A 13450-nucleotide genomic window follows, 5' to 3' on the forward strand; every position below is an offset into this window, starting at 1 on the left:
TATCTATCATTTATTGTATGAAAAAGAATAAAACGGAGAAAGTTTATTTAACTTTATAAATGTATTTATATTAAAAAAATTCATACCCCTTAGTATTATAAATATAGACTTTTGGATTGCATCGTGCGTCTACGTTCTCGTTCATGGATGGTTATTGATGACCTTAGGCGTGGGGCCCAGAACGAAAGCTTAAAGAACAATTGAAGCCTGTTATGAAATATAAAACAGTAGAAAAGGTACACAAGGGTTTGCAATGGTGTTAAGGGCGCGGGCAATTCCACTTTTGGCGTATGCGGTCAGCTCAATTCTGCAAGAGGGGATTGTTAATGGCAGCCACGGTGATGACATATATAACCTTAAGCCTTCACAAATATAAGCAGAAATAGTTTTACTCCTGCCCTCGACATTGCATAAATGCCTTGGTGTGCTCTCTCGGGCTTCAGTGGCGTGGATTCGTGTTAATCTAAATATCAGGTAGGAGGATTTGATTTCATTGTTTTTCTAAAAACCACTTCTTTGTACTGCAACGAAATTGGAGCGCCCATCCCCTCCACACAATGGATTTGATTATACAGATATGTGTTTGATGCACTTACGCGAAATTTCCCCCTGAATTTTCGTTGAGCCATGAGTAAATCTTGACTCTTTGGCATGCCATGTTTTCATAATGATGGAGTCATGCTATTATGCTCTCTATGTACAATAATTATGAGGATATTACTGCGTCAGTATCAGCTTTGTGTTCATTCCAACAGTAAATCAGGCATACTGTTTCGAAATTGATAGTGTGTGCCCTGGACTGGTTCCCCTATTCATGTTCAACATGATATAGTAATGCACTAAAGACTTTGACCTCATTTTTCGTGTTCTCATTGCAGTTAAAATTTTGATTGGAAAAGTTCGAGTTGAAGAAAAATGGAAGTATCATCTCGAGGTGGCAGCAATCTGGAGATGTATTTACCAAATTACAAGCTTGGAAAGACTCTCGGTATTGGCTCTTTTGGAAAAGTCAAGATTGCAGAACACGCTCTGACAGGACATAAGGTTGCCATAAAGATCCTCAATCGCAGGAAGATAAGACACATGGATATGGAGGAAAAAGGTGAGTAGCTTACTTGAATACGAAACTTTGTTATGAACTGTGGCATCAATAAAATAGTGGCCTTTTCTCAGTCACAGATAAAATAGGGAGAGCATACATTTTTTTTGGCAGTTGTAATGTGTATTCATGCACCTTTTTTTGTTGCTGGATGAAGCTTCCTTTCAATATATCGTATGTGTTATTTGTTTGCTGCTCTAGTTTGTGTTCTGTAATAAAATATATGAATGTGTTTAATAGAATCAACACAGCTTTGAGGACATCTAGTTACTTCACTTTTGTTAGCTTTTAACAGATTTGCCCCAGTTTTACAAAATCAGTATCTCCAAAACCCGGGTCTTGGCTGGCATTGATATGGTTGATGATGGCAATGATCTTTGTGTATAGAACTCAGTAGTTTCTCTGGGATATTATATAAGATATTGTTGATCGAGAACATAAAATAAATGCATTTTAGGTTTTGATTTTTAACAAATAAAGCCACATAGATCATATGATTGATTTAGAAGATTAGATTAAATTTTTTTTGAGGAAGCCCATTTTCAGCAATGCATGTAAATATAGAAGGGCTTTGTAGTCTATAAGTATTGTATGGTGCTTTGTAATAAGGGTTCTTTAATTTGTTCTGATTGTGCTGGACAAGTACTGTGATCCATCACAGTTTGTTTCCATTCAATTTTCAGATTGGTTCATCTGAGAGCCCTTGGTGGTCTGTGCGTCTTAATTCATTTAAATAATTATTAGTAAGGTGGTGAACTAAAATCTAAAAATAAAATCCTGAATTGAAATAGTTAAAAACTGGAAATTCTAGATACAAAGACTGTAAGAATCTGTAAAACAAAATTGTAGGGGATAAAGATCTGTTGTATCATGAAATGTATGCAAAGCAACCAGATATTTTAGGCAAGACATTCTGAATTCCGAAGGGATATTTGTGTTTATTTATGTACCAATAAAATGAAACATAATCTGAAAATAAACCGCTGAATTAGAAAATCAGAATGTGGAAACTTTAGAAATAAGATTGCCTGAAACATTTGCAATTCAAGATTGTGGGGGAAAAGGTTCTATGGTATTATGATGGGTACATGGGGCTGCCAAAGATGTTAGGCGAATCATTCTAAATTCTGAAGGGAGACCAAGGTTTAATGTAAATTGTAAAATTTGGCTACTGTGGCAAGATCACATAATTAAAAAAAATAGAACATTCTATGTAAGTTATATCAATAAATCTTGCCACACGTACAGGACAGGAAGTTTGATTGTTCTAACATCTTCAATTAAAAATTAATATGTTTTTGATTGGTATTTCCCTATTTTATGCCCTCCATTTTGGTGTTTGTGGCATCACAGTGGAAATTTTATACGCATCTGAAAATTGTGCCATTTCAGGGTTTCTTTATCTTGCATGGAATCGTTCTGGGTAGCTAGTTACTAGTAGAATCACATGGGTATGCCAGACCTTTGTCGGAATTGTTTCGGTGTGAAAAAGCCAACTCGTAACTGAATTTGCTAACACATTTGGCTCACTTCTGATTCCAGGACATTTTGTACTTAGATTTGGCTGGTTAGTATGCTGATTCAGCAACTTAGGCTTTAATTATAGGAGACCTAATGAAATTTTTTGACTTTATTGGAAGCATTCTATATTATAATTGCATTTTATAATATTCCTTGACATTATGGCCCTCTTAAGTTACTATTTTTAATCCCATTTCCATAGTGCAAAATTTCCAACACCCATGAAGAATGTGTGATAGATGTTTTGGGTTTCAGCTTGGCTTAGTCTTGGAAAAGGCAACATTACATCTGTATTTAGAGTCTAGACTCACCGCCAAGGATGAGTTTCTTATAAAAAAGGACCAATTTTTTTGCATTATCATTCTAAATCAATCTTCATCACAGTGTTTCAAAACTTGCTGAGTGTCTGCTTCACTCACGAGTAGTTATAGCAGCTGAGTAAGTTTCCCTCATTCTTGCTGGACCTGGAAACACTGGAAAGAAGTGGGAAAACATTTAAAAAACACATCTAAAATAGGTGCTGAAAACCACAAACCTTGCCCAAAGGCTGCAAAGAACATCCAAAATGTGCTTGAAGCTGCCTTTAATGTGTGATTCAGTGTGCTTCGAAACGTGGCAATAAAATAACACCAGTGTAAAGAAGACTAGTTCTATTTTCTTGGGTCAATGCTTTTAAAACTTGCTTGACACAGACAGTTGATATTATCACTAGCACACTCAGAATGACCAAGCATCATAAATATTAAATTATAAATACTTAGCAGAATGCAAACTCAGGTCATAATTACCGATTTGTAATACTAGGAAAGCAGAAATCTCTAAAGAGAACTATAAAATTCCTAGTGGCTATCACAGACAGCCCAGATTCCAAACTTAAACAGTAATTTACACTTAGATCATCATGAACTACAACCTTGGTAACTTTAATTATATGATTTTTCCAAGAAATTAATCTCTTACTTGAACCATAAGATAAACTGTGTCAGTTTGAGTTGACCTTATGCACAAGATGCTATACTTGCGTCCTTATTTACTATGCAGGTTAGCTCTAAAAGCCAGCAGATCCAATCTCTTTGCTCAGAAATATTGTGGTGAGCTCCAGTTGTAAGGGACTGATCTCTGTTGATAAGTTAATAACCAAAGTGCCCAGGATAGTTGCTGATCTGAAAATTTAGATTTGGATTTGGCTTCTGCAGAGAATACTAAGTTGAAATGGCACAATGCCTGATAGGGTTTTTGTCCCTCCTAGAGCTTGTCCCTAACTGGGGATTGCAGCAAACTGCAGAGTAAAATTGCAGAGTTCTTTTGAATGGAAGAACAATGAATGCTTTTAAAAACAACTGAAGTAGCCTTCCTTTATACCTTTTTTGAACGTGGATGTGCAAGTAGGTCAACACTATTTGATCATGATTTAAGTCCAGGTTGGCCCCGAAAATCAAATATTATTGCTATTATAATAATAATAAATTTTAAAAATTATTGTTTTTTTACAGTAGTGTTTACAAACACTTTTTATTATTAAAATAATAGAGATTAATGTGTCTGTGGGGTGGGGGCATGATAATCTTCCCATACCAAATATTTCTTGCCTTCAAGCAATTTTAAATTTTGACGGTCAAGGATTTCAGCTCCTTCCCATGTGGGCATTACAATCCATTCTCCGCAAAGATTGCTTGTTCTCAAGCGATGCCTACTCAACTCCAAAATCACTAGACTTTCTGCATTGAAATCAAATATGATCCTAGGGTCCCAATTTAATTTAGGAGATCTGTAGCTCCATCTGCTCAAAGCACTGTCCTTTTGTGTACCTGCACAAGTGATGTTCTGAAATCCACCTGTAAGAAGAGAAATCACACACTGTAGCTCCATCTGCTCAAAGTACTGTCCTTTTGTGTACCTGCACAAGTGACGTTCTGAAATCCACCTGTAAGAAGAGCAATCACACACTACAAAAACTTGATCGATACCTTAGTGAATTACTTTTCAAGACCACCAATCTGTGGTACCATAGGAGTAAACTCAAGAAAGTTAACATAAACTCTCTCATTTGAAGTTTTCCAACACCTTGCACTCCCCAATAATGCTTGTCACTGAAATTTAATCTTCTGTCCCAAACATAAGTGAAAGCTGAATATGAGCAATAATAATTATTTGGTGCCTGAACATCTGACCAACACTGAAATTGGTTAGCCAAATTCCAAAACTAACCCTTCCAATGAGCTGATTGGATTGAAATTGCTCAAATTTGCAGTTGTTGAAGTCCAATTTTTCAAAAATACATCACCTGTCAAAAAAAAAAGATTTCTGCAATAATGAACAACCTTGGCCAAAATGAAATTTCTGATCTTTTTGTTTGCTGGAAATGTTTTTCGAAAAGTCACCAGCTTTTGCTCATAAATCTCTCTCTAAGTCTAGTCCACTAATAAAGGAGTAACATGAGCATTATTATTGCTCTTTGGGTTTATTACCCCTCATGGTATGCTTCTTCCATAATCATTAGTCCCCAATAGCCCATGAAAAAGGTCTTCTGCATAGACACTTATTTAAAAAGTAGCTCCAACTTGTTGATGCTATGCTTCTTTAATTTCCATGTAGACTCCATTAAGAGTGCAATTGATGATGCTTGTGTTAAAATAGGAACCAGAATATAATTGTAAGAACTTAAGAAGGCACAAAACACTGAATACAAAACAATCAGAGCCTACACAAAATATATCCCGGGAAAACCCCTTCTCAATGAGGGAAACAACCCAGCCCACCAGAATAGTAGATACTTTATTGAAATATCAAAACCAATTTCAACTATCTCTGCTCTGAATACTACAGCTGCTTAATAATCATATAATCAGAGCTTATGCATACATAATAAGAATACAGATAGAAAAGCCACAATATACTTATGTATCTCAGAAGGTATTTGTTAATGCTCGTTCCCAGAATTTGAGCAAATACTCTTGCACAGGAGCCGATTTCATATCTCAGATTAAATAGAACAGAACAGAACTAAATCTTACAGACAGATTCATAGTAGTCATAGGAAAATGATAATAGAACAAACGATATTACGATATTGTTTTTGTGCTGCTTGAATGAACAAAAGGATTAGAGACGAACCAACTCCAAACTGCCATTACAAAATGAACAGACATTATTAATTAAAATATATGCCAAAAATGAATCGGCCAAGAGAATGCATGACTCCGTTATTACCAATAATACGATTACTGCTAGAAATTAAGGAGGCTTCCACTAATATTAAAGTGACACAAGGACACATTGGCAGCAACATTACCAAGTCATCGTGTGTGTGGGCTTCCAGGTATGTCCAGAATTGACGATGCTAGGTCAGATAATGGGTGTGATCACATAGGAAGCGTATGAACAAAAAGAAGGAAGTAAAGCAGATAAACTAGATGCCGTCAACCATATCTTGAGAGCATGATGCTGCAGCAACATGGAAACTTAGAAAGGAGCATGAAGATCTATCACACACATCTATCAGAAATTCAACAGCATGTAGATTCAATCCCAATGGTATCTGTTGTGACCTTTTCAGATGTTGCCCCATTGCATATGGGAACCGCCTCTTTTGCTTATTGGTTTAGTCCCCTGACTTTGTTTTAGTTTTAGTGGTATTGGTTTTTGTTTTTAAGTCTTCTCTTTGGGAAGGGAGCAAGTTATTTATCCCAGTCTTAGACCTATGGCTAGAGATGTGAAATTGAGACTTGTCAAAAATTGTCAAAATGTAGATGAAATGTCGCCAATGGAGAAAGTTGTTTCACAAATGAGAGATGTCACTTTGGTTTTCTCAACATGAAGATTTCATGAAGGCAAAAAGGGAACAGGCAAGATGAAGCAATTTGGGAGAATGACCCATCATGATTTGTATTCCAGGTGGAGATGCTAAAGGGAATGTCAAAGCTTAGATGGCTAAGTGAGGAACAAGTAAAACTTTTCTAATTTCTTGGTCAAAAAATGCAAGAAATGCAAGTGAATTTTAAGTGAAAAGAGGGAAAAACTTGCTTATTCCCAGCTTAGAGTTGGAATACCAAAATTTTTCTTATTTCCAGCTTGGTGTTGGAATTCCAACCAAACATGAGATGCATTTCCAACTTGCTTGTTAGAGTGTGCTCCCCTTATTTAAGTCATTTCCAGCCTCAGCCAAGAAATATAAGAAAATAATACTAGATTCAAAAAAGGTTTGGAATTGAGAATGAAAGATCTTTGGATTGGAAATGAGATTTCTTGTTTACAAGATGGTCTTAAAAGAAGTGGAAAGGAAAATCCTCAAGCAAACAAGGAAATTCAGAAGAAAAATGTGAAATTCTTGAATGAAATTGCGAAGTCTGAAAGAAATTCTAGTAAAAAGCAAGGATATTTTGCTCTTTTCCATCTCCTAGTCCGAGATCCGTCCGGGAATTTGCTCATTTCCAGCTTGTCATGGGAAATCCAACGAGCTTGCAAACATTTGCATCTCCTCTCTCAAAACTCGCCCTTGAGAAAACATGACTATATTGAGATAAAATTGCAAAAAGATTCACTGCATTTCAATATCAAACTCAAAACTTGCACAATTCAATTCTGCTCATTTCCAACTCCTACTTGGAAGTCTGAATAATTTTGCTCATTTTCAGCTTGCCTTTGGAATTTTAACTTAGAAAATTTGCCCACATCTTTGGGAATTCCAGCTCAGTTGTCAGTTCCTGAAGGAAAGGTCCAGCTTAAACATGAATTAGAACCCACTTCTTGAAGAAAAGTTCGCCTAAATGCCTATAATGTGCCCAAGAGAAATGTTAATATTTTGAAGCAAAATTAAAATTAAAGGATTAAGTTATTATTTTGGTCTGATCAACCACTTAACTCTTTTGCAAACAAGATTTTAATCTGAATCTGGTGTAGGTCAGCCCCTTTAATGCTATTCGCAAGTTTAACATAGGCGCTCAGGAAAATGGAATTTAAAGATACAAATTAAACGAGGTTGACCCACATGAAGGTGTCAAGGTTGCTATAAATGGGTGATGAGTTGCATCATTTCAATCATCATTTGATATTAAGAAGTTTGTACAAAGTTGCATAATATGTCAAATGACAAAAGGAACAAAGTAGAATACAAGATTATATTAGCCATTACCTATACCATAGAAGCCATGGGAGATTCATTTCCAGATTGAGTTAAAACATAAATTCAGAGTAAAGCAGCAAAATTGAGGGGCAGAGTCTGTGATATCAATTTGCAAGTGAAGTCTCCAATTAAATCAAAGGCGATATCATTAAGGAAAATGAGAAATAAAGAAATGCAGACTGGAAGGTGCAGATTTGCAAAGAGATTTGGGGCAGGATTATATCCTAGAAGGTGTTATCTTCAAGGTGAAGTACTGTTGTCTCTGCCTTTTTTAAAGGCAAAATCGTCAAGGTGTAGTATCGATCTCTGCCTATAAGGAAAATTTACTGCATACTAGCAATTTTGAGCAAGGGTCTTGTCTTCAAGGGCGAACTACACAAGTGAAATTCACATTGCATTCAGATTCAAGAGTGTGAAAATCAGAAGTTGTTTTGTGCAAGAAAAAGATTATTTTTTTATATCATAGCAAGGATGCAAACAATTTTAGGTTCTTGAAGGATAAAATTTACAAATTGTTTGCAATTTTTTGATGTGAATCCTTTTAATTCTTGAGAATGCGTTTTTTATGACGATTTTTTCATAAACCATTTTCCTAACACAAGTGTTTTCTCTTTCATTTGCAAGGAATGATGATCACTGAATAGGGCGGAAGGGAACTTTTACAACTCGAGGATCAAGTTTGAAGGAAGGATGATATTCCAATAAGTTCAAGCAACCAAATTGCTTTACAAATGGGAATGCTGCATGATGCTTTGATTTCCTTTGGAAATCCAAGAATCAATACAACGATATGTACAACATCAAATAGCAACATGGAAGACTCAACAAGGAGTTTTAAGACAACCCAATGACTCATTAAACAAAGAAGAAGATCAAGAGTGGATTTCAAAATGGTAATAGAAATGCAAATGCGATAGTCCAAGCTGACAACCAGAGGAGGAAGATATAAAACAAGGAGGTCAAGAAGAAGAAACACGAGGATGACAATTTCAAGTCCAAGGAACAAGGAGATGATCATTCAAAGGAGCCACCATGAAGATTGAGTAAGTAAGGAAGTTAAGAAAGATAGTTACAACTATTATAAGAAAGAAGATTACAAGATATGCAAGATAATGTGGCACACACATTTTTGATCAATTAAATGATTCCACATCATCATCATGACGAGATGCATTGAATTTACCATCTAAGCAAAGGATAAGGGAAACCTGCTTCTTGAAGATAGTTTGTTATGATTCGATGCGGCATGGAATTTTCCTATTTGCCCATTGAGGATGCCTTATTTTTCATTGGCTCGCATTTAATAATTCTAGGTGGCAGTTATAGTAAACCCTAATTAGGGTTACTTGGAATTTTCTTGGCCGTTGATCTTGAATCAATCTAGGACCTTGGATGTAAATGGAAGCCCTATATAAAGGTTTGTTCATTTCATTGTTAAGTAGAGGAGAAACTTATTGTGAAATTCTTGTCAAAATATGTCTATAATAATTATAAATTCATTGAAGCTTGGTGAATACTTGTGTTATTTTGGGTGTTAGCATGGTTTCTTACTTTTCAATTAGTTTGAATTTGTTTATGTTGAGTAGTTGAGTGGAAGATGTTGATGATTAAATACCTCTTATATTCATACCATTTGTTTTATTGATCGCAAGCTGCAGTGCATGGCTAATGGTAGCTCATTTTAAAGCTTAACTTTATCTGCTCTACGCTCATTGAATTGCATGTCTTATGGAATTGATGTGTATAAGTGATTTGCAAATTATTTGTGCACTCTTAGAAGATTGCACCAACTGTGCATAGTTGTTTAATTTGGCGAAGCAAAGTTTGGTTTGGTTTCCCAAGTCATAAATAGTCTCCTGCATTGGTAGAAGTAGTTAAGATCTCTAAACAATCCCTTTTTGCATTTTATTTTAAAAAGACCATTGTTAGAATTAGTTGAATAGTTCACATTGTAAAATCATTCACTATTTGAAAGGAAGATGATAGGTTTATGAAAGAATATCGTAAGTGCCTTTGTGAGAACCAACATATCACATCATATAAACTGAGTTATATCGAACATAAAGTCACTAGTATGCATTGTAAACCTTGGGGTTGCTTCATTTGAGCACGTGTTACATTGTTTAGCACTTGAAGTTTCCTTGTTCAAGAGAGGATATGATACATAGTATTTCTTTTGCACGTTAGAGTGATTATAAAACTCACATCAACAATATCCACCCCATCAAACTGTAATGAATCAACAAGGTCAACTATCAGACCGCAGTGACCCAATCTACTATAGTTTATTGTAGGAAGTAAACTATCAATGATCTTGGGTGGTCCCAATAGGCAACTCAACTGATTCCACCTCATAATCATACACCACATTAGGATCTCACCTTTCACATGTGTCATAAAAAACATGGAACTCCTCATCCAACTCAAAGAGTGGATCATCAAAAGACAATTAGCATTCATCTGAAATAGTGGGTTATCAACTTATCAACAAAGTGAAAATTAGTCCCATTTTCTTATTTAGACCAAACCTTCTGCTATCAGAGTATCTTAACGTGCAAATTTGTGACATTTTTGTAAATCAACATCTTCTTGGATTTGGTCAAGCTCTTCAATCTTGAGTTCTTTTCCCCTTTCTCTATTTTCTTGCTCCTTGAACTTTATAACAACATCATGCTGATCTCTGCTTCTTGAAGAGCCATTTGAGTATTTTCCAAGGAATTCTTAGTAACCTTAAGCTCTAGTTAAGCTTATTGATTTCTTCCTCTTTTTTTCTTCCAATGTACCAGAATACACTTCAGGCAATCTTGAAGATATCATTTCTGTCTGAAGCAAAAGGAAATAATCTGATTTCTATGACCCCAAAGCTTCTTTCACTGCTTGCAAATCTGCAATAAAGGATTCTCCTTCCACGTCTTTTTGTCTCGTCTCAATCTGTGCCTTCCAAAACAGATCTTGAATGATCTTGTGATTGTTATCAATATCTCTTCAATGACATTTAGCCGATTCTTCAAACTATGTGACTCAAAATTGGCACCCTACAACAAATGTTCTGATTTTCCCTCAAAATCAGCTCCCTTAATGCCATCTTCATTGCATAATTTAGGCCCCACCTTGGTCAAAAGGAAATTTGTAAACTGCTGCAAATTTGTTTTCTATACCTGCAATAATCTCAGGTTCATTTAATAAATCTCTTTCCAACAACCTATTGATTCTTCTCATTTCTGATTTCATGAAGGAAGCATCCTCATTTACATTAATCTCCTCATCAAATTTGGGATCTTCCAAGTTCATTAGTTTAGCTGACAAAACTTTATGGATGACAGAAACATGCTTTAGTGGACTGCTTGGAAAATATGAGTCTTCATACCTATCAATGGTATTGTCAGTTACACCATAGGCTTCTTAATCTTTACTGAATTGATCTGAATTTGTAGTCGAGGACTCTATTTTGTTGTTCCCATGAAACACATCATTTGTATGCAATTTATGAAGTCATCCTGAGGCTTTGTTGGTACAATATATGTCCAAAAATAGATGATAAACAACAATAAGGAAAACATAATAGACACAACATACACCAGAAGTTACCCTGGGAAAACCCTTCCAGAATTGAAGGGGAAAACCCAACCACACGACAAAATATCATATTATTGATCATAAAAATGTTCAAGTGTGCAATGCCATTCGCTTGATGCGATATATATAATACATAGAGAGACTCTACTCATTACAACCAAACGTCTCTTGAATTTCCCAAAACATGACTTCATTTTCAAATACATAACTCTTTGTATTTCCATGCCTCAATGCATGTTGTATATCACGTCTTTATAATTAATATTACAATTATTATCATAGATGTCCTCTTCAGCTGAAGGTGACTGTAATGATAATAACACAATTATTATCATAGATGTCCTCTTCAGCTGAAGGTGACTGTAATGATAATAACATCCATATTTCTAGAGATAAAATCTCTATTGCAGCTACAATCTTCAACACTCCCTCTTAGTGATAGAGAGATTGTTAGCTAAACAATCACACAAGTCTGGAACAAAACGTTAAATGATAAATCTAATCACATAGATTCTCATAAAAGAAAACATAATTCATGGAATCATTCAACATGAAATCCTGCAAGAATCATAACCAACTTTCATCACGAACTCTCTCAATGTGACATTGTCATGGAATCTCTCAACATGACAAGTTAGTAAGGTTTTTAATCAGCATTTTATCAAAAATTCTCTCAATGTGATACAGTCATAGACTCCTCAACATGACTTCCAACTCCCATCAGGGAATCTCTCAGCATGATGACATCATGGACTCTCTCTACATGATGACATCATGGACTCTCTCTACATGATGTTCACTATGAATCTCTCATGAGTGAATTACTATTATTAATTTTACTTGAATAAAAGCTCATAATAAACAAGGAAAATCACAGCTGAGACTTGTTTCCAACAAGAGTCTCAAATCTCACAATACCATAAACAATACAAACATGTATAAGAAAGGTAGGGATACTATAAATACTTACTCTAAACCAAGAACAACTCCCTCCGAAGCTGAACATCTCCCCCTGAATCACAAGCACCCTCTGAATCTCGTATGTAAATATGTATCATTAATTCAATTTAGTAAGCAACATCCTCATCTCATTGATTGTTGTTGCATCCAACAATCAAGAGAGATAAATAAAATCAACTTATCATATAGAAATCAATGTGAAAAGAAAAACACTATTTCCATTTTTTTAGTCATTGAATACTTATCTCTTTCACATAGACTTCCATGTAGGTTCAGTAGAGATGATGATTGCAAAGATGATGCCAAATCACTCCTTGTTGTTTGGTTTCCTTAGCTGCCCAATTACGGTGAAAGAAATTAGCTATCAACTACTCCAAACAATGCATCCAATTTGTTCCCTTTATAGAATAATACCATCAATTGTAATCACTATAAAATTGACCCAAATACTATTGGCAGTGGGCCAATGTCCCTCGTAGGGTTTGCGACATGGCTTAACCACCTCTTGTGGTTCTTTAAGACTATTGGTTGTATCGAGCATTAATAGGTCGATCTTTTGGTGCAACGACAACCTTGTCCTTTCTAACAATTGGTATTAAAGCTTGGTCACAAGTTCAAATCCCGCAGGCCACGGTGAGTGACGTTGGGAGGGGGATTGTTGGCAGTGGGCCAGCGTCCCTCACAGGGTTCGCGACATGGCTTAACTGCCTCCTGTGGTTCTATAAGACAATTGGTTGTATCGGGTATTAACAGGTTGATCTTTTGGTGCAACGACAACCCTATCCTTTCTAACAAATACGTCTCTTGAGTCTGCCAAGGTTCTGAACCTTTAATCAATCACCCTTTGCAAAAAGAAATGAGATGGACCATACTTTGTTTAGAAAGAATTTACGATGGACAAAAGATGTCAATCGGGACAATCTACAAAAAATTTTGATGTACAAATGACTTTTGTTAGGTGAAAAATAGAATGAGAGGAGACGAAGAGTTGTGTACTAAAAAGTGATCACAATGAGGATCCTTGCTAGAAGAATATGAACTAGTTAGCCTGTGTGTGAATTTTCTTTGCACATGCATTTCAGTCAAGGTTAGCCTTTGTATAAAACTAACAAAATACATCTATGATTCAGTCAAGGTTTTGAACTTTTAATCAATTACCCTTTGCAAAAAGA

General features: G+C 35.5%; 1 protein-coding gene across 1 annotated transcript in view; it reads left to right on the plus strand.

Annotated features, from left to right (window-relative positions):
* The first annotated feature begins 252 nt into the window (after positions 1 to 252).
* Positions 253 to 13450, plus strand: part of LOC149535012 (SNF1-related protein kinase catalytic subunit alpha KIN10-like) — an 80898-nt gene continuing 67700 nt past the window's right edge. Inside the window, exons 1-2 of the mRNA XM_089807135.1 lie at positions 253 to 474; positions 879 to 1102. Of these exons, the coding sequence (XP_089663261.1) occupies positions 916 to 1102 (187 nt within the window). The 5' untranslated portion in view covers positions 253 to 474; positions 879 to 915. The remainder of the gene's footprint in view (positions 475 to 878; positions 1103 to 13450) is intronic.

Source organism: Cupressus sempervirens, chromosome 10 (genome assembly GCF_028749045.1).
Source record: "Cupressus sempervirens isolate cs-2001-9-10 chromosome 10, ASM2874904v1, whole genome shotgun sequence".
NCBI lineage: Eukaryota > Viridiplantae > Streptophyta > Pinopsida > Cupressales > Cupressaceae > Cupressus > Cupressus sempervirens.